The 20,981-nt window shown below is 36.6% G+C and overlaps 1 protein-coding gene across 12 annotated transcripts in view; it reads left to right on the top strand.

The window, feature by feature from the left end:
- PHACTR1 (phosphatase and actin regulator 1) overlaps positions 1 to 20,981 on the top strand; it is a 604,015-nt gene that overhangs the window by 562,758 nt on the left and 20,276 nt on the right. For all 12 annotated transcript variants that reach the window (XM_074271825.1, XM_074271862.1, XM_074271817.1 and 9 more), the window contains one exon: positions 17,161 to 17,216. In XM_074271825.1, coding sequence (XP_074127926.1) covers positions 17,161 to 17,216 — 56 coding nt within the window. The remainder of the gene's footprint in view (positions 1 to 17,160; positions 17,217 to 20,981) is intronic.

Genomic DNA, 20,981 nt, shown 5'->3' on the forward strand with positions numbered 1-20,981 from the left:
AACCTCATTCCTTCCACTATCCTGATTTTTTCTGTGATTAGCCTCCAGTTTTGTTAACATCCTTCCTAAAAAAAAAAAAAAAAAAAAAAAAAAAAAAAAAAAAAAGCATGATAGAGGAAGAAAGGAAGAATAGAAAATTTAGTTTTTAGACCAGGGTTAGTGAGAAAGATATGACCTGAGGATATGGAACCAAATACTGAATGAACTGCAAAGTTTCAAATTAAAATAGTAGGGAAAGAGGGCAGGAGCTATATACTTATTCTCACTGAACTGTGTTCAGCATTGCACTAAGTTCCCTAATCACAATTATTTCATTTACTTTTGTTATTACTTTGGATATGACTGTAATGCATCATAAAGCTTTATGTATTCTACTTTGGGCATGTCCCTTTTTAAATTTAAAATTCACTCACTGAGAAATTTGGAGAGATGTTTCAGGGATGTGCTAAAGCACCATTTAAAGCATGGCTGGTTAAGAAGGTGACTACCCGTGCAGACAAATAGAGGTTGAAGATGACTTGGACCAAGTGAAAGAAAGCTTTGAGTTAGAGAGGAGTAAAGGGAGTCACAGACACTGCCAGATGGGAAGGCAGAAAATTAAAAAAAATAAAAAAATAAAAAAAAAACACGTCGAATTTCTTTCTTTTTTATTGCAAGTTGAGGATATAATTTCCCAAAACATTTTTTTAAAAATTAACCCTACTAGATGTACTATAATGGAAAGAATACTGACTTAGAATTATGGAACTTGAGCCCATTCCCTTCATGTCATTTACTACCTATGGGATAGTGTTAGGTTCTTACTAAGTGCTAATGAGATAAGGAGATATTAGGTTTTTACTAAATGCTAAGTCGGTACTTAACAATTCTCTAGTTCCGGCCATGACTGGGAGTTTGACTTGTGAATTCCTGGGGAAGAGCTTGCATGCTTAGGAGCAAGTTCATTGGTTGAAGTACTTCTTCCCAGAAGCCCTTGCATTATCCCACGCCCATAAAGAGGGAAGTCACTTCTCTGGACCAGAGTTAACGGCAACTGTTTGGAGACAACGGTTCTCTACAGGAAGAAGAATCTGTCCAAGAGATTTGAGTTGACACAGCACATTATAGGATTAGTATGCAAATCATTTCAATTCTGTATGTTGAGCCTCTGAAAAGTCCCTTCTAACTCTAAATCTATGATTGCAATATCCACCAATAGGGCAACTAGCGATGCGATGGAGAGCATCCTCTGTCCTAGAGTTAGGGAGATGAGTTCAAATGTGACCTCAGAAACTAGGTTCTGAACAAGTCATTCAACTTTGTTTGCCTCGGTTACCTCATCTACAAAATGAAATAGAGAAGGAAATGACAAACCACTCTATTGTCTTTGCCAAGAAAACCCCAAATGAGGTCACAAAGAGTCAGACATAATTGAACAACAAAGATCCACCAACAGGTTTTAGAAGAAGCCAACTGGAATTACTAACATGTATCATGGCATGTATGATGTTAAAAAAAAAAAAAAGAACATGAACAGCAGATGCAGTCTTCCATAAATATTCACAAGATATAGATAACAGGCTTACCCAAAACAACTTGATATATACACAATGTTCAATTTGTTAATAAGGAGAAGCTAACATTTGCTTTATGAAGAAAGCATTTTTCCTACTTTTTGTTTGTGTCGGGCAGTTGAAGTTTTATTTTTAAGAATTCATGAATGTTCATCTTTTATTTGAAGAAATAGGATGGCTAAGAATATCCCCAACACTAATGGTAACTCAGGCATTTATTAAGAATTTGCTAACTCTTTGTGTTAATCCTAAGGATATAAAGAAATGCAAAATAAGGTGCCTGTTTTCTAGATGCTCATATTTTAACGGGGGAGACAAAGAAAATACACTGTATAGAAAACCATACAGAGGGAATGAATTGGGGGTGGGGCAGAATCTTAAAAGTTCCCCTGAAAAAAGTGAGATCTGAACTGGGTCTTAAAGGAAAAACTTTCATGGAGGTGAGGAAAGGAGAACATTCTTGGCTTAGGGGACAGTGAGTAGAAGGGAAGGGAAATCTGATGAGTTATGATGAGAAGCAAGGAGATTAATAAACTAAGAGCAAGAAAGAGTTCATGGAGGTCAGTAAAATATAAGGCTAGAAAAGGGCCTGATTGTGAAGGGCTTTAAACATCACTTAGAGCATTTTATGTTGGATTCTGAAGGTTTTTGTTATTATTGTTGTGGTTCTCCTTTGTTTTCTAAGACAACCTAGACATCAAGGAAGTACTGCATGACATGCAAATGAGTTAGACTTAAGTGAGGGAGAGCTGTGCAAAGTCACCAGCCCCACTCGATGCCATTCTGTTTTAATGGCAAGATATAGATCAGGATAACTGGATATGGCCCTGGAAAGGATGACCTTTTGAAGGCAAGGTTTTTAACAGGAGGTAAGAGGGACATTTATTGAGTAGCGGGAGTAATATAGTTAAGACTCAGAGTTAGGAAAAATCAATCTAGTTGCTGAAGAGAGGATGGATTTGAGTGGGGAAAGATTTGAGGCAGGAAGACCAATTAGGAAACTTTTGCAAAAGTCAGAGTGAGAGATGACGAAGGCCTACACACGTGTAGTGGCTGTGTTAGTAAAGAGGAAACATGGATGAAACGTAAGATAAAAACAAGATTTGACAACAGATTGGATGCGATCGGCTGCATGTTAGTAAGGAAATAAAATGACATTGAAGTTACAAGCCTGAGTGACTGGTAAGATGGCCTGTGAACTTGATAGTAATAGGAAAATTAGGAAAAGGGAGCAATTTAGTGGATAAGGTAATGAATTCTGTTATTGAATATGTTAAATTTGAGAGGCCTGTGAGCCATCAGTGGTAGTAATCAATCTAAATCTGGTTACAAAAACTTTGTTATTCTCCTCTGTGAAAAATGTCTTAGTGTCTCTGTCTTATGCTATTTTTTAGAAAATTTAACAGTAATTTATTTTTCCAATACAAGTAACATTCACCTTTGCAAAATCTTGTGTTCCAAATTTTCCTCCCTCTCTTCCCCTCTTCTTCCTCCCCAGGACAGCAAGCAATCCAATATAGGTTAAACACATGCAGTTCTTCTAAACATATTTTCACATTCACTATGCTGGGCAAGGAAAATCTGATCAAAAACAGAAAAAACCTGAGAAAGGAAATACAGACTAATGTTCATTGAGACCACTCCATTATCAATCAAGTTTTTATTGCATATCCGCCCTGTTTTAGGCATTTGAGAATAGATGCAATCTCTTCCAAACAAGAATTTGCAAATTCAGTAGACAGTGTAAATAGATGTATCATCAGCGTCATTCCTCTTGAACAAGATAACAAAAATTTTAAATATCTAGGTTCAATAGTGATGCAAAGTTAATACTTCGCCCTTCTATCTCTTGTCATTCCCTATTTTCCCGTCTTCTCTATAATATGCCTGCAGATCTCTGACTGCATAAAATCTATAACGTTTGAAAATCCAAAAATGACAACAAAACAACTCTTTATCTAGCCAAGTCTTATTAGAAAGTTGAGGTATGCTATTTTTGAGACGTAGAGCTCATTTCTCTAAAAACGATTTAGAATACCTAGAAGCTTATGAAAATTAGAAGAAAGAAGATGTATCTGGTTTCAACTTTTTCTTTGTTCTCTACTATTTAAGAAGTACATTTTATGTAGAGATTTTCAGGGTCTGAGAAGTATATACATTTTAATTAGAACAACAAAGTATTTGTTTATTTGGTCTGAGCTTTATTTGGTTTCAAAGCAGAATATTAAATGTTGTGGGTGAAAGGAGAGATTGGAGTTGGAAAAGCTATTCTGTAATATGGCATACAAAAATTCTTTCAAAATAATCTGTCAGGGCAGCTAGATGACGCAGTGGATAGAGCACCAGTCCTGAAATCGGGAGGACCCAAGTTCAAATCTGGCCTCAGACACTTAACACTTCCTAACTGAATGATCCTGAGCAAGTCACTTAACCCCAGTTGCCTTAGTCAAAAAAAAATCAATATACAAAATAATCTGTCAAAAGATATGTCTACTTAAAAGTTTTCCTCCACTAATAAATATGTCTCCTTAAGCAACTCTGCTTAGAAATCAACCTCACACTTTCAGTTCTGTCCTGCCTTGAGAAATAGTATACCCCTTTTTCAAAAGGTCTTTAAGCAAAGACTGTAAGACTACATGTTGTAGAGAGGATTCTTGTTCAGGTTTAGGTTAGACCACGTTGCCTCAATGAGTGGCCAACAGATTCTGTGATTTTTCACTAGCTATGCAGTAAGATGATGTGAGAGAAATTGCTGAGGCAAAAGGCAGGTACTGTTGAAATAAATATTAACTGTTTCTACTTCAGTTTCCACCCTTCAAAATCCTTTCCACAGTAAATTCAGGGTGTATAATCCATTACATGGTCAAAGAGAAATTGAAATGTGGTTTTTCTATGATTAGCCAATAAAGTCCTATTTCTAATATATTCCAAAATGACTAGTAAAAGTTTTCCATTTCTTGATGGAAGAAAGCCAAGGTTCATATTTAACTTTAGGAATAGAGGAAATAATGGGAGAGTAAAATAAGAATAAGAATAAAATAAGCAAGTTGGAGTCTGTGTCCAATTTAACTACTTCTCAAGTGACTTTGAGTAGAGGCTCGATGAGAGGTGTTTGTTAGTGTGTCCTATTTATTGATCCATCACAAATCACAGGCTTTAAGAAAATATGTAGTGTAGAACTCATGGATATTATTGCAAGAAATCAGACTAAGGAGAGATCTGTATCTATATAGAAATCCTCATAATATAAAACAACATTTTGTGTGGGTGGGTGTGTGTGCATACTCATGCACTAACACATAGAAGCAGCTAGTTGATACAGATACTAAACTGGAACTGGTGACAAGAAGACCTGACTTCAAATCCAGACTCAGATACTTACAGGCTCTGTGACCCTAAGCAGCCATTTAACCTGTTTTCCTCAGTTTCCTCTTCTGTAAAAGGGCTATGGAAGAAAATGAGCCTAAATGGAATCACAAAGAGTTCGACTTGACTATAAAGACTGAACAATAACAAAGTGGAAATGACAATATTATTCTAAGAAGATTATGCAGACTCCAAGATAACTAAGACAAAATTCCAAGACTATGATGATTAAATTATTTTAAACTATTAATTCTTGTGAAATGATACATACAGGACAACTAGGTAGTGCAATGGGTAATCAGGAGGATCTGAGTTCAAATCTAACCTCAGATACTTACCATCTGTGTGACTCTGGGCAAGTCACTTAATGCTGATTAAAAAGAAATAATGGGGACAAAAAAAAAGAAAAGAAAAAGAAATAACGGGTTACATAATGGAGAAGAAAGAGAAAGTGGTGAAACAGGTCCACTGGCTATCAACAATCGGGCTATTTACTCAAGCATTTACTCTGTGCTAGTCATTATGCTAAGTGCTAAGGTCACAAAGAAAGCTGATAACACTTTCCCTGTGGCAAGGATAGTTCATATTTTAAAGGGAAAGACACCATTACAGATAACTGAGTATATACAAAATATACTTAGTGTAGATGGAAGTTAACCTTGTATGCATTGATAGGAAAGTGCTGTGAAATGCTTAATAACCAGCTCTTCAAGAAAAAAAAAAAAAGTATTCCTAATTAACTGTGAAGTTTAATCTGCATTATTAATATCTTCTCCATCACTTTCTTAATTCTACAATCAATGGCACAACAAAGCAAGCCCATATTTGTAATAGTTGCAGATTCCTGAGGTATAAATGCTTACATTGAAATTTTAACTATTACCTCTATGAGCCAATTCCAGCATACCATAGGAACCATCCCAAAATGTAAAATCTACATGGTACAGTGTGAAAAGTCTTTGGGCTCTGAAGTTAGAGGACATGGATTCAAATTCTACCTTATAATGCTTCCTACCTGACCGCACAGTGCCTGACATATGTGCTTAATAAATGTGTATTGAATCTAATCTAATTGAATATGCGTAAGTCAATTTCCCTGGGTCTCAGTTTTCTTATATGTAAAATAAGAGACAGGTAAGGTATACTAGATGGCTTCTAAGTTCCCTTGTCTACTTAAACAGTGCCTTGCTGTTATAATAGGTACGTTAATAATAATACATCCACCCTGGTCCTGCCCCATGATACCTTTTGGGGTTTTATTGAAATGAAAACATTTCAATGGAATGCTGCCATTAAAAGAACATGCCTGCATTCCATAGCAACCTGGTAATTAGTAATTAGTACACCCAGTAGGTGGAGAGATCTATGTATTACAGATAAACTAGTTAATCAGAGCTAAAAAATAAAAAAATAAAAAAATTCTTAACAGAATATTAAATTTTAGGAGGCTAATTATTTACTAACTTCAAAGCATAGAAAATGCTTTCTTCAATGAGAGAAAATTGCAAGAAGAATCACAATTTCTTCTTTTATTATTCTGCATTGCACAGTATATGGCCATAGTTCAAAGCAAAAATTTAGTGATTTAGCGCTATCTCTCAGAATCATCTCACTGATACTTTGTTGGGGAGTCTCAGACAATGCCTTAGGCTTGAAGAAATCTTAAAGGTAGTGAAATCATGTTATTCTAAGAATTTGCTGCTTCAGTCACTGAGAAAAAGAGAAGCTTGGGAACAAGAAATTCTCTTATTCTTGGACTTTTTTTTTTTCCCTCTTGGTTCTCAATCTTCTGGAATGTGAACACTTCAAATTTTAAAATATTTTTTTAATTATCTATATAGTGGTTGTCATAAAATAATGATTTGATATGAGGGAAACTTCCAAGGTATTTCCTTGTATTCCTAACAGGGAGCAGTTTGCAGAACAAAATCAATTTGGACCAGAGGGCCAGTTTTGCATCTTATGTTAATTCTACCTAGAACTTCTTCCTATATTGGAACTAGGAGTAGACAGTGGAGGTTTCTATCTTGTTTTGGGAAAATGAAGGATTTGGAGCTCTTAGATCTCCTAGAGAGCATCTGAATTTGCTGATATGCAAATTAATGAAGAAAATCCCCTACGTAGAAATAAACTCTATAATTTGTTTTTTTTTTTTTTTATTTGTTTTTGTTGTTGTTGTTGTTTGACTGTTAACAAACAAACAACAACCAAAAAGTCATTTTTTGGCCTCATTTTTAACCAGCCTTAATCACTGAATGGACATAGCCTGAATTAAAATGAGACCTGGGAAAGATCTTAGCTTATAAAGGCTAAAGTCTCCCACAGAATCCAGGGCCATCTCCAGTTGTCCAAAGCTATCTCTTGCTACCGGACCCAGATGGCTTTGGAAGAGTGAGTAAGGCTGGTGACTTCACACAGTCCTCCTTGCTTAAATTCAGTTCACTTGCAAGTCAAGACATCACCCTCTTGATGTCATTGGTCCTCTTTGAGAACAAAGAACAATTAACAAACAAATAAATGATTTTACCTAATCATGCCTGTGGTTCTCTGCATTAGAGTTGTCAAGCAAACAATCAACTGGCCTGCATTGTTAAAATTTAATTGGGAAATATTTAAATAAAATGAATAAAAATACAATAGAACATAGATAACGTTAACATGTTGTTTTCTGAGTTAATATGTAACCTACAGGGATCCTTCTGTACGGTTCAGTGACCCATGTTTCTAATTCTGTTGGATATCACTGCTCCACTTTGATGTGTTGTTGTTATTGTGTCTTGTCTAATTCTTCCTGAGCTCGTGGACCTCTGCCCATGAAGTTTCCTTGACAAAGATACTAGAAAAGATTGCAGTTTGTTTCTCCATTAATGTACTATTCCCTAAATGTCCTTTATCAGTTGTGGCAATCACAGAAACTATTGACCATGCTATGTGTAAAGAACAAATAGCCTGCATCCAATCCAACAGTCAAAGCACATGATGACCACCAGCCTTGCTCCATTTGGAACCAATGTTCCTCGGAGCTGCTGAATTCTGAGAGGATGCTCTGAATATCTGTGAGGTCATTCTGAGAGCCAAAAGCTGTCTTATCTAAGAAACTCAGCAAGGAGGTAAATGCTACCCTAAATATTACACAAGTATATATCGGTATACAAGATTGCTTGCCCTTGGCCTTGATGGTCTCCACACTATCCCAGGTGAGGGAGCTGGTAAATCAGTTTTTTCTCTTGCAAACAAGCTCACGACTCTCCCAACCTTTATCTCTTGCAACTTCATATCACTTAATGACTTTGTGGGGACATTTTCCATTGGGAGAATTTTTTTTTAACCCAAAGCATTCAAATTCCAAGATTTGTATATTACTATATAACTTTGGTGAGGGCAATTAGGTAACATAGTAGACATTGGAATCAGGAAAACCCAAGTTCAAGTCCAGCCTCAGACACTTACTGGCTGTGTGACTCTGGACAAGTAACTTAATCCTGTTTGCCTCAGTTTCCTGAGAAACTTTACCAAGAAAGTCCCAAATGGGATCATAAAAAGTTCGATCCAAATGAAAAAAAAAAAAAAAAAAAAAAGACCGAACAACATATTACTTTCAAGATTTGTAAAGCATCTTACAAATATTACCTCCTTTAATCCTTATAACAACCCTGTAAAGTAGGTGTTACTACTATAATAGCCAACATTTCTATAACACTTACTATATGCAGGCTCTATGCTAAATATTTTACAATTATCTTATTTGATCCTTACAACAACTATAGAAGGGAGGTGCTATAATTATTCTCATTCACCAGATGAGGAAATTTAGGCAAACAGATACTAAGAAACTTACCCAGAGGTAAAATTACAGTAAATTTCTGAGGCTGGACTTGAACTTGGATCTTCCTGATTCTGGATGTAACATTATATCTGTTGAGTCATTTAACAGGTAATGGAAACTAAAACTGTGAAAAATTAAGATTGACTTTTAAGTGAGGCAGTAATTGATTTTGGAATCTTCCTTACTCCCAGGCCAGAATTCTATCTGGAATTTGCAATTTGATTGAGAGATGCAGCAGCATCTGAGCTGTTTATCTTCCTCCAAGTAATTCAAGTAAAAAATGATCAGATTATTCTATCTAGTATTCCATTTTTATATAGCTATATAGAGATTCATTCATTACTTATTAGGTACAAAGATATAGATATGAGAGGCAAATGTGAGGCAGCCTAACATAACATATAAAAAGCTGGACATAGAATCAGGAAGCTCAGTGTTCAAATCCAGCCCTGGCAAGCCATTTAACTTCCCAGTGAAGTTACATAGCAGTTGCTGTCTTTATTGGGAGAGGATGTTCCTCACTGGGCATTCCTTCACTGATGAAATCACAGATCCTATCTCTGTGATTTAGAAAAAAAAAAAAAAAACACCTAGAAATAGCAATACAAATATATTATTTCCTTTACTGGATTGTTAAGATCCTGGAGAACAGGGACCAAAATCTATTCATTTAAAGTCTCTATTTCAGTATCTATCACAGTGTCTTGAACACAGTAGGCATTTAATAAATGTTTCTTCACTAAACTAGGTGAATGTCCTCAGAATGCCCATCACTATTTCCATCACAAGGGAATCTATCCCATGGCCTCCTCGACATTTCACAGCATTAACTTCCTTCATTGTATTCCATTCCTCTCCCCAATCCCTGACCACCTGACACTTCTAACTTATAACTATACCTTTAAAAATTAAATGAAGGTGACAGAGATCAGGAAGATGTATATCCCCTGTTTCAAATCACTAGCCCCTGAAGCTGTTAAACTCTCTCTAAAAGAACATGATGAAGTTGAATGAAAGAAGCTCATTTAAAAAAGCATCTTGACCCTCTGGGTAGGTAGTTGTTACGTCCAACAGATGCACACACCAAATTGTACAATTCATCCTTTGGGGTGTGGAGGAGGTCTTTATTTCTCTTGGGTGAATATTCTTCCAGCAGTGTGGATCACAGCCCTGACCCACCTTCTCAGTGGGTAAGGTCAGGGAAAGGTTTTCACTTAGGAACCGTCTACTATCCAGTTTGTGGAATATGCTGTTTTTTTTCCAAGTTCCTGAATAATACTTGAATATGTGATGGGTTTTTTTTTTTTTAAGTTTAAAGTACTACTTTTTTTTTTTTAAGTTTAAAGTACTACTCATGGAAATTATCTCATCAGAATCATCATCATAACTCTTTGGGATGAGTATATCCATTTTGGGGTGTGTGTGTGTGTGTAAGTCAGATCCAGAGAGATTAAGCAACACCTCTAAGGTCATATACCTATTAGAAACAGCTGTGCTTCTAAATCTGAGCCTTCTAAATGCTCGTCTATTCATTTATCTATTTGACAACTACATATTACTAAGGGCCAAGCAATGTGCTAAGTACCAGTGAAGATACAAACATGAATAACAAGTTTTCTTTTCTCTGAAGGGGTTGAAAATCTAAAACTAGAACTAAGACATACACAAATTACTATAATATAAAACAAAATCTGATTGGTACGTAGTAGAGTTGTGAACACAATACCATGAGAATTCATAGAAAGAGAAATTCATTTCCATCGAAAGCACAAGTTTTTAAACTGTGGACTTCTTTGGGTTGTAAATTTCAGGGGGTTCATGAACTTGAATGGGGGAAAATAAATTTTAAAAGTTTTTCACTAACCTCTAACTGGAATTTAGCATTTTCATCAATTATAAACTTAAAAGCAAATCATTCTGAGAACAAGCTTCATTAGACTGTCCAAAGGGTTGAGGATACCAAATAATAGCTTCAGAACCCTTGTTCTAAGGGGAAGACTTCATTATAGAAAAGTAATTGAGCTGGAACTTGAAAGATAGGAAAGATATTAAAACATAAAAATGGGAGAGAGGAAAGACAGTGGTGAAGGGCATTCATTTAAGACAGAGAAAGATTGGAGCCTAAATGTGACTAGTTTTTTGTTGTTTTTTGTTTGGGGGGAGTTTTGTTGTTTGTTGTGGTGAATACTTTGATAATCAAAATTATCAGCGTGATTGTTTTTCAATAAGAAATATAGAGCCATTGATGTTATTAGAGTGATGTGATCTGGAATATAAAATTTAAAATTTAATTTAGCAGAATGCATAATGCATTAGGAGAGAGAGAGACTGGTGACTGAGAGACAAATTAGGAAGCTACTTCGGTATTCCAGGTAAGGGATGCTGAGGGCCTGAATGAGTACAGTAGCAATGAGAAAGGTAAAGAGGAAAGAAATGTGAAAAGTCTCAGGGAAATGGAATTGACAGCTATAGACAGTTTAGTTGTACAGACTGAAAGAGAGGAAGGAGTCTAATGTACCTCTAAGGTTTACAAAGCATCGAATTATGGCACTTTCTCAGAAATAGGGAAGTTATGAAGAGTAGCAGGTTTCTAAGGAAAGAAGACAAGTTCCATTTTGTGTCTTTTGAGTCTGTCTGATCTAGAGAAATTCAGTAGAGAGTTGGAAATATCTGGTTGTTTGATAACAGCTAAAGCAAAAGTTTCCTGGGAATCAAGGTTGATACTCATGACCAAAATGGATGGAAGGAGTTGAGTGTGTGTATCAATGTGAAAAGAGATGAAACAGATGGTATGCTTAGTTTGGAGAAAGAAAAAGCAGAAGGTCATAGAGCTGGAGTCAAAAGAAAATCAACCAGCTGCTCATCCTCCCTGAGGGGCCTTAGCCTGATGGTCCCCAGATTCCTTTTCAAAAGGCCATAGTGGATCTGCTCAGGCTGAATGTGTGTCTTGTCCAAGAGGCTAACAGTAGATAAAAGCAGAGGATGGAGGCTGGGGGATGGTTTGAAATGAAAGAATATTTTACAGAAGTCTTACTAAAAATGAATGAAAGGCTGGCACTCCTACTATACATAGTTCATAGTGCCTCTGGCAATGGAAACTATAAGCTTTCTTAAAGGGTCCCAAGTTAATCATCCCTATTAATTATTCAAAACCGAGTCCTTTCTTCACACTTATTGCTATATGCTTAGTTTCTCAAAATTACTGGGTCTAAAAGCTTAGAGGCTGACACATGCCTAAGCCAGAACCTTTCTACAGCATATCCAAGGAAATTTACCCTAACTTCAGTTTGAAGATTGCTGTTGATGGTGCAGCTGGATGGCTTAGTTGATGAAGTCCTGGAATCAGGAATACCTGAGTTCAAATTCAGCTTCAGACACTAGCTGTGTGAACCTGGGCAAGTCACTTCTTCTCTGTTTTCCTTAATCCATTGGAAAATGAAATGGCAAACCATTCCAGTGTCTTTAAGAAGAAGTCTTCATGGAAAGTATAATGAATGCATTGGGTCAGAAAGAATCAGATGCAACTGCATAATAACACTAAAGAGCTGGCCATTCTATTTTCATTTATGTCTAATTAGTAGAAAGGTTTTCTTGAAATTAATCTGTCTACCACTTCTACCACGGCTCCTAATTCTGTCTGTGGGTCACTGACCCTGTATCCTCATGATGATCTTGGGCCTTGCCTGAAAGCAGTGTCGATCATGGCTGGGTAAGATGATCTAATAGGAACTCACACTTCTACTAGCTGTGAAGGGAGTGGTTTGGGGCTGCTTCTGTTACTCTTGGGCAGCCTCTTGGAACTTTTCCACTCATGGGCTCTGTAAGTAACAGTGCTGTGGACATCACTCTGCTGTTCATATGTAGAAAATCAACTCAGTTCCATTTTTCTTCTTTCCTGGCACATCCTGATGCTGCAACAGAGAACCCAACTTTAAATTTCAGAGCAGCAAAAAACAGAAGCAATTGTCAAGTGTCAGTGAAAAGCTGTGGACCTTGCTGTTGTCAAAACAAGTAGAAAACATCATTAGCATATACAATCCGACTAATCCTACACAGTGTTTCAGTGCTTCAGCCAGGGAAGTTTATAAGGACTTTGTGACTTTTTAGGGCATCGGTATCTATAGAAATAATGCCCCACTGGCTCCAAAAGGATCTATCTATGTCTAAGCCATTCTTCCAACATTGCTTATGTTTGGATTCAGGAAATAACCAATCTGGTATTCCCAGTCAAGTTTTTTGTCCTTCCATTTTTTCTCCTGGTCCCTTTTTATGGATATAAGAAAGAAAAGGGGAGGGGAGTGGAAGGGGAAGAAAAAACAGAGACAGAGCAGAGAGAGAGAGAGAGAGAGAGAGAGAGACAGAGAGAGAGAGACAGAGAGAGACAGAGAGAGACAGAGAAATAAAGATAGAGACAGAGACAGAGAGAAAGAGAGGAGAAGAGAGATCTAGACTTTGTTACTCTCAGTTCTTTGGTCATGATGAAAAACTAAGGGACAGGGAGAATATCCCTTTAATGATCTCCCATTGTCAACCTCATCTATCTGGATTTTAAATTCCTCTACATTCTGGTTCCAGTTGGCCCCTTAAGCCTTATCTCATAGCATTCACCTCCTTGTACTCTATATCCCAACCAAATTGATTATTCCAAACCTCCAAACATGATTGTGCCCAAAACCACATCTAGCATGTGGAGGGCAGGACTTTACCCAGGGAGTCAATATCCAGGGTAGTCTCCTCCCTCCCCACAGCAATTACCATCCCACCTCTGCCCATATTGCTTTTGTATAATCTCCTTCATGCAATCACACCCAACTGTAGTCCTATTTTCCTTGTGATTCCAACCTTCCTTCCATTCCCTGTGGCAGCTAGCTCCAGATTCTAGAGGGGGATAACTTCTATCTTTGAAAAAACTTATCTTCTGAACCATTAGAATTCACTTACCCATTTAAAAAATAAATTGGAAATCTTAAAAATTAAAGGTGAGATTAATAAATTGAGTGTATATTTCAAAGTCTGATTCTTTTTGTACAGCAAAAAAACTGTTTGGTCATGTATACATGTATTGTATTTAATTTATACTTTAACATATTTAACATGTATTGGTCGACCTGCCATTTGGGGGGGAGGGGAAGGAGGGGAAAAATTGGAACGAAAGGTTTGGCAATTGTCAGTGTTGTAGAATTGCCCATGCATGTATCTGGTAAATAAAAAAATATTAAAATAAAAATAAATTGAGTGTAAAAAATTGAATTAATAAACAAAACTAGGAAGTTAATTTTATGGGGGGAAAAACTAAAATAGATAAAATGATTGATTAATTTGATTTTCCTTTAAAAGAGAGATTAAAATCAGTCACTAGGATCAAAAATGAAAAGGTTGAGTTTACCTCGCATCTAGTTTTTATCCCAGATGAAAGAATTCCTCAGAGCTCTGTCCCTTCCCAAGTATGCATCATTTCCCTATTCCTTGAGCCAGAAACACACTCTCCCATCACCACCACCACCACTCCTCACTCTGCCTCCATAGTCTCTGCTTATTGAACCCTAGTCATCCTTTAAGACTGAATTCAAATGGCCTTCCACCCATCCTTCACCTTCCCCACCCCCTTCCCTGCCCATCCTTCTCTGGTTCTTCCCTCTGGATACAATAGAGCTTACATAGTACTTGATACCTCTCTTAATGACTTATTTAACATTGTGTACAGTAACTGTCTCTGCAGCAGTGTCTAATTTGATCCTTATATTTCTATTTCAAAATATTTTTCAAAGTTTCAAAAAAATTTCAAAATTTTTCAAATATATTTAAAAACACTAAAGCAGTGTTTTGTCCATAGGAGGTACTTAATTATATGTTGGCAGAGTTTCTTTCACTCAGTCATTAGTTCAGCCCAAATCATTCCAAATGAGAATAAACAAGTCAGGTTCGTGTTTTAAATTCCATTTGAAAAAGAAAAGCCACTTATGGTGAATGACACTGAGTCGTGTTCAAAGCAAGAAACAAGTGATTTTCCAGATTGATTTTAATGTGAATCATTTAACATTGGTTTATACTGAACAAGCACCATCTGATTTATGGAAATCATTTCCCCACTATTAATGGTATTAATCAGGCATGCCTGTATAATCAACAGAACTATTACTCTGAAAAAAAGGGGGGGAGGAGAATTCATCACTTCTTCAGGGCATCATGAGGAAACAAGAAGAGAACAGGACCATTAAAAAATGCTTTCCTTGAGACTGCCTTGCTTGTGAACGAAGTTTCCTGAAGGAGGCAACTCTAAATAGCTTAAAAATTGTTAAATTTGCAGTATGAAGTGTGTACACCTCAGTAATCAGGGCTTGAGTTATTGCTTTGTGGCTTGCCTGGGTTTAAGAAAGTGGAGATGAAAATGTTAATGATGCAGATAAAATTTTAAAATGTGTCCTGCCATGTATTTTTTGTTGATGTTCAACATTTACTAGCAGACCCCTGTCACTTAGGGAGATAAGTGATTCTATATTCCTCCTTCCTGACCCCCAGCCCCAAGAGAAACTAATAAAAAGATATAACAGAAAAGAGATGTGGAAATGTAATTACAGTAAGGATTTCTCTTCCCGCCCTTCTCTACACCATCCAAAACCATGGATGATTTCAATTGCTCAAAGAATCTCCAAGAACAGGAGTTAGTTTAATAGAGGGTAGGATCTTTTGGAACCTTCTCTTCCTATAGCCTAGATCTGCAATCTCTGCCCAGTACCTAGAATCACACCAAGTATAACTATCCTACAAGTATATAATACATACATAGGTATATGTAATATGTGTATTGCACATCTGTATACATTGAATGACATAATAGTTTGAAGGATTCCGCAAACTTTAAAATTCTGTGAATATGAGCTGTTATTTTCATGTTCAGCATCATATTACAGAGAAAGACTTATTTGTATTATAAATAAAACTGGTATAGGAAAAAAAGGCAAAAAAAAAAAATGTAAGGTCGGACTGGGGGATTGGACCAGGATAAAAACTAGAGAAGGAAATAGATTATTGCTTTCCAAGAATCCCAAACAAAAAGTCAAGATATGTGGGGCCTAAACCCAATTTTTCTACTGCCTTCCTTTGATTTCATCACAGAATCATAACATTTTATAGATAAAGAGCCTCTGTCCCTTCCAGCTTCCCATTTTACAAATGAGGAAAACCAAGATCCAGTGGCTAACAATTTGCAGGTATTGCAGCCATTATGTTTAGCCTAACTTCTTACATGAAAGAATTTCACTAAATGCACAAAAACTGAGGGGCAATGATTGATTATCTAGGGCAGTAAGAATAGATGTAGCTGAAGATCCCTCAGGCTTTGAAGTTTCTAATTAGAAACTTTCCCCCAATCTAACAATCTCACCACCAGTGGAAGCTGGTAACTGGTAGGAGTAACAGCATTTGTGCGTTAAGAACTCAATTAATTACAATATCTCACTAAACCCCAATGGAAGTCTCTTAGAAGACTGGCATTCCTTCCAGAATTCCTCCTCAAAAAACACTTCATTACAAAGCAGGCTTGTTTCGTAATCACTAAAAGCTTCAGAAAATACAAGCTTCTCTGTTAATTCTCACTTGCATTGTGTTTAGTGTTATCATTCCTGGACCTTTTTATAAGAATGAAAGTAGGTGGTTACCTCCTTGGGTACCATGCATAGTTCCCATTCCAGTTGTTGATATTCATGTTCTTGTGTGCAGGTTTTTCTTCCTCCTCTTCTCTTGAGTTTGTGCCACCCTATAGCCCTTGGTGATATTTTAGTTGCTAAGGCAAAAAAAAAAAATTGTGCCTGGACAAGAGTGTCTTTTCTGATCCTGTTCATTTTGTCATTTCACAGTCTAATAAAGTACTGATAGTGATGGGGTGGAGAGCAGAAGAAGAAGAAGGCTTATTGTGCTAAGTAGTTGAGACCTGCCCTGTTAATTCTCCATTGACTGGGGACTTCTTTATATTTCAACTGGCAATGAGGAAACTAGGCATGGGATTCAAAATTGGTTACATCATTAAGAGGGCCACGAGAAGTCCCAGTCCTGGTTAGGAAGTCAGCAGTGACACGAAGCAAATTCTGTGAAGACCTATGTTCAGGCTAAGTTTCACTCGACTTGCCTAGAAGGCAGAGGAGGTGGGGGCAGGGAGCAGGGAAGGAGGGGCTAGTGAAAGAAGGAAGGAGGAGGGTCAGCTTTACCATGACACAACACATTGTGCCTTTCCTGGGTTTGAAATAGAGGAACTGAGAAGAAAAGTGTCTTCAGGGAGATTCAGCCCTTCAGAACACATGATGGACCCAGCACACCCTCCACACCTCCTGTTTCATGTGTGCAGATGGGTCAGTGAGGAATAGTGATTCGAGAAGGATGTGATATGGTCCAAAAACTTTTCCTGGATTTTTTCCGCAGGAGACTGAGCCAGAGGCCGACTGCTGAGGAGTTGGAGCAAAGGAACATTCTGAAACGTAAGTGACTTCTAAGAATCTCTGTCACTGGGGCTTGTTGTAGTCACCTTTCAAACCCCCCCCCCTCTCTCTCTCTCTCTCTCTCTCTCTCTCTTTCTCTCTCTCTCTCTCTCTCTCTCTCTCTCTCTCTCTCTCTCTCTCTCTCTCTCTCTCTCTCTCTCAGAATATTCTCAAAATTAAGGATAATTCTACTAACGTGAACACACTAAAAACAAACTCTTAATAAACATAGCAAGTCACCAAGTCTTCATTTAAACCTTACCAAATGTAACATTACCTTATCACAGTCATTTTAATTGTGGTCTCATGGCTAGAAATACCAAGTAAAACAGAAGAGGAATTTTGTTTCTTAGAAGGCCACTTGGAAAAAAATTAGTAATAGACTAAAAAGAAATAAATAAAATAATATTGATTGCCAAGATCAAAGAATACCAGCAAAACAGCTGTGAGAGAGTAAAGTTTGTTGAGTTTTAATACAGATAGTTTCTTATCCTTTTGACCATTAAAATTGGAACCTAACAATTAGAGGGAGGTTGGATTGGAGAGGAGAGAGACTTGAGGAGGGAGGCTATTATCATAGCCCAGTTAAGAGGAGTTGAGAAAAAAAAAACCTGATTAAAAAGGGGGTCCATGCATGAGTGAAGGAATGGAGAGAAAACGACAGATGATGCAAGAGATGTTGTGGGCAGAGGAGGTATCTGTAGCAGTGCTAAATCTGAGATTCATTTCAAAACCTAGACACTGTGGTCTTCAGTTTAGTTCATAGTTTGACATAGTACAACATTCTTCTGGTCTCCCAAAGACTGTCCAAAAAAGGCTAAGCTATAACTATTTAGTCACATATGTCCATTTTAGTCAAGTGTATGTTAAATAGCAGGTTCCCTTTTGATTTTAAAAGTTTTTAATCCACATTTTTCCATCTAGATAATTCCAGAAAATCAAAAGAACAATAAATCAAGCCTTTGTCAATTTCCAAGAAAAAAAAAAATTGGAGCCTAGGAAAATTACTAAATGTGTTTTGAAAGTACTCACTTTCTGTTTCTTAAAATTCCCACAACTTGACTATGGTATTCCTGCTTGATGCTGTACCTCAGGAATAACTCTAATTTCTCTGTAATAGTGGATTTTGAAAATAAATAAATTCTTTAGTTCAGGCAAAGAAATATGTGAAAATTTATTGAGAAGAGTCATTTTGTATTAAAATATTTTTAAAAACATAACTGCTAAAAATAAAAGAGGCAGTTGTTTTATAAAACTCAATAATCTTTAATGTAGTAATGCATAGGAAACATTTAGAAAATCAAAATTTATCTCTGCCTGTACCCTTCCCCAATACCAACTACTACCAATATCTTTGTCATAGTAGCAATCAATTCATATGATTCCATGAGATTATATTTGTGAATGATCTCTCTATGTGTATATGTATAAGCATATTCATATACACACAAATACATGTACATATATATATACAGGTGTGTATACATTGATAAATTGAGAATGCATGGGCATATGTATATGTACAGACACACAAAAACACTTGCAGAATACCATATGGATGTACATATATCTTTATGTGTATGTGTGTGAGAGTGTGTGTGTGTGTACATATATATATATGTGTGTGTGTGTGTGAGAGTGTGTGTGTGTGTGTGTGTGTGTGTGTGTGTGTGTGTGTGTGGTAGTGACTGGGAATGTATCTATACACATATGCATATGTGTATATATGTACATTTATCTGAATTTGTGATTTCATCCATATAAAGAACCCCAAGAATGGAAACTTCCTCTGTGAATGCAAATCAACAATTCATTTGTTATTTATATTCTTAGAGAGTTTCTGTGGGTACTGAGAGACTTCTCTATGATACTGCAATAAGTTACTGGTCTCAGAGACTGGGCTTAAACCCAGGTGTGTCTTTCTGAGTCCCAAGCTCATTATCTATCCTAAGTGCCTTGGTGCTTATATATATGTATGTGTGTGTGTGTATACACATATATATGTATACACACACATATATATATATATGTCAATTTGCCCCAGAAAAATGTATATACATATATGCATTTGTATTTATTTGTATGTGTATATGCATTTATGCACATATATACATATATATATGCTATATGGAACTACATGGTTAGATATAGGTGTATTGATGAGTGCAAAATAGATATGTATCAAAATTCATTACTAAAGGTCTGCTTCCTGGTTCAGAGAGTAAAGACAATAAACATTTTATAGCTTTGATATTAATGTTCTCTATCACACATTCTATTTTTTTTCTCTAGGAAAGAGAAAAACATAAAATTCTACATATATGAAAATATATATTAAAAAAAAAAAGAAAAAACATATGACCTCCAATTTTAATATCTGGGAGTTCCTTCTCTTCTTAACATTGCAATTTCTTTAGTTTTACTTTTACTGTCAAATTCCTTATAGATCTAATGAAATAACTAACTAGTCCCTTGAGGTGAATGGGCATGGGAAAATGAGAGGACAGTCTGGAACAGATTTTTCAAGCTAACTCTACTGTAAAGCTTCATTCTTATGTTTTCTGTTTTCCCTCACCTTCCATGCCCTTTACCCTCACTACCCTTATTGGAGTTTATTCTGAAGATACATTCAGGACTTCCCCCAATGCAAGGTAGTTGCTTCTATTTTCCTGGTATGCAAGAGTCCCTTCAGAAGTTTCTTTTTGAATGGGAAATTAGAAGGCAAGGGATAAAAGAAATATTTCCTAAGAGAGAATTGGAATCATTTCTAAGTAATTTTTGTCGGGGGAAAATTCCATCAAGATGTTGGGTCTTTCAGTTCCCATCTGTTCTTCTCTGATCTATTATATATTTGTCATTGTGTGTAACCTGGAGATAGGAAAAGATAGAGAAATAATGAAACTGTTCAGGGTCTCCAATTTATCTCAGAAATCAAAGACACCACCAAAACAAGCTACCTTCATTTTCCAATTTCTTCTCCCTCTCTCCCAAGAAGTGACAAATCGAAGGCCATATTTATTTGAGATTTTGGGGTTCGTGGTAAAAAATGTCACCTGAGCCTGACTGAATATCAGAGAGCCAGAGCTGAGCAAGATCTCTGAGGCCATTGAGTGCAAGCCTCGGGATTTATAGATAAGAGCTCAATAGCCCAAGGATATTAAGGGTCATGCCAAAGTCATGGAAGTATTGTCAGAGACAGGATTTAAGCCTAGGCCTTGTATCCTTGGAGTCAATTCACCTTTACCAAGCTGCCTCAGAGCAAACTGAGACAACCTCCTTGGAAATGCTTACTTTCCACATGACAGCAATAATAATTCCTGGCATTTATCATCAAGATAAGATTTACAAAATATTATCTGGTTCTACCCTTGCAGGCTTATGAGGTAAAGCATGACAGATTTTATCCCCATTTTACAGATGGAAAAATTGAGTTGGACAGCTGGAAAGTGACTTGGTTGGAGTCACATAAATCTACTAAATGTCTCAAGTAGAATTTAAATCCTGGTTTTTCTGATTCCAAGAACAACAGCATGGTAGGCCTTCTCTTTCAGAAGCAGTGGCAGGGCTAACTGAACCTCCCCTGATTCCCAGCATGACAGCAAGTCAGTCTTATTTAGAAAATACACATTGAGATCAGAAGACCTGGCTATGGTAGCACAATTAGTAACTGCTCTCAGACCAGGTTCCTGATTCCAAGACTCATTACCTAACTGAGACTCTTCTTGCCCAGACTAACCTTACAGGCTGAGCATTGGGCAGCATCCA

This window comes from Sminthopsis crassicaudata, chromosome 1, assembly GCF_048593235.1.
Source record: "Sminthopsis crassicaudata isolate SCR6 chromosome 1, ASM4859323v1, whole genome shotgun sequence".
Lineage (NCBI taxonomy): Eukaryota > Metazoa > Chordata > Mammalia > Dasyuromorphia > Dasyuridae > Sminthopsis > Sminthopsis crassicaudata.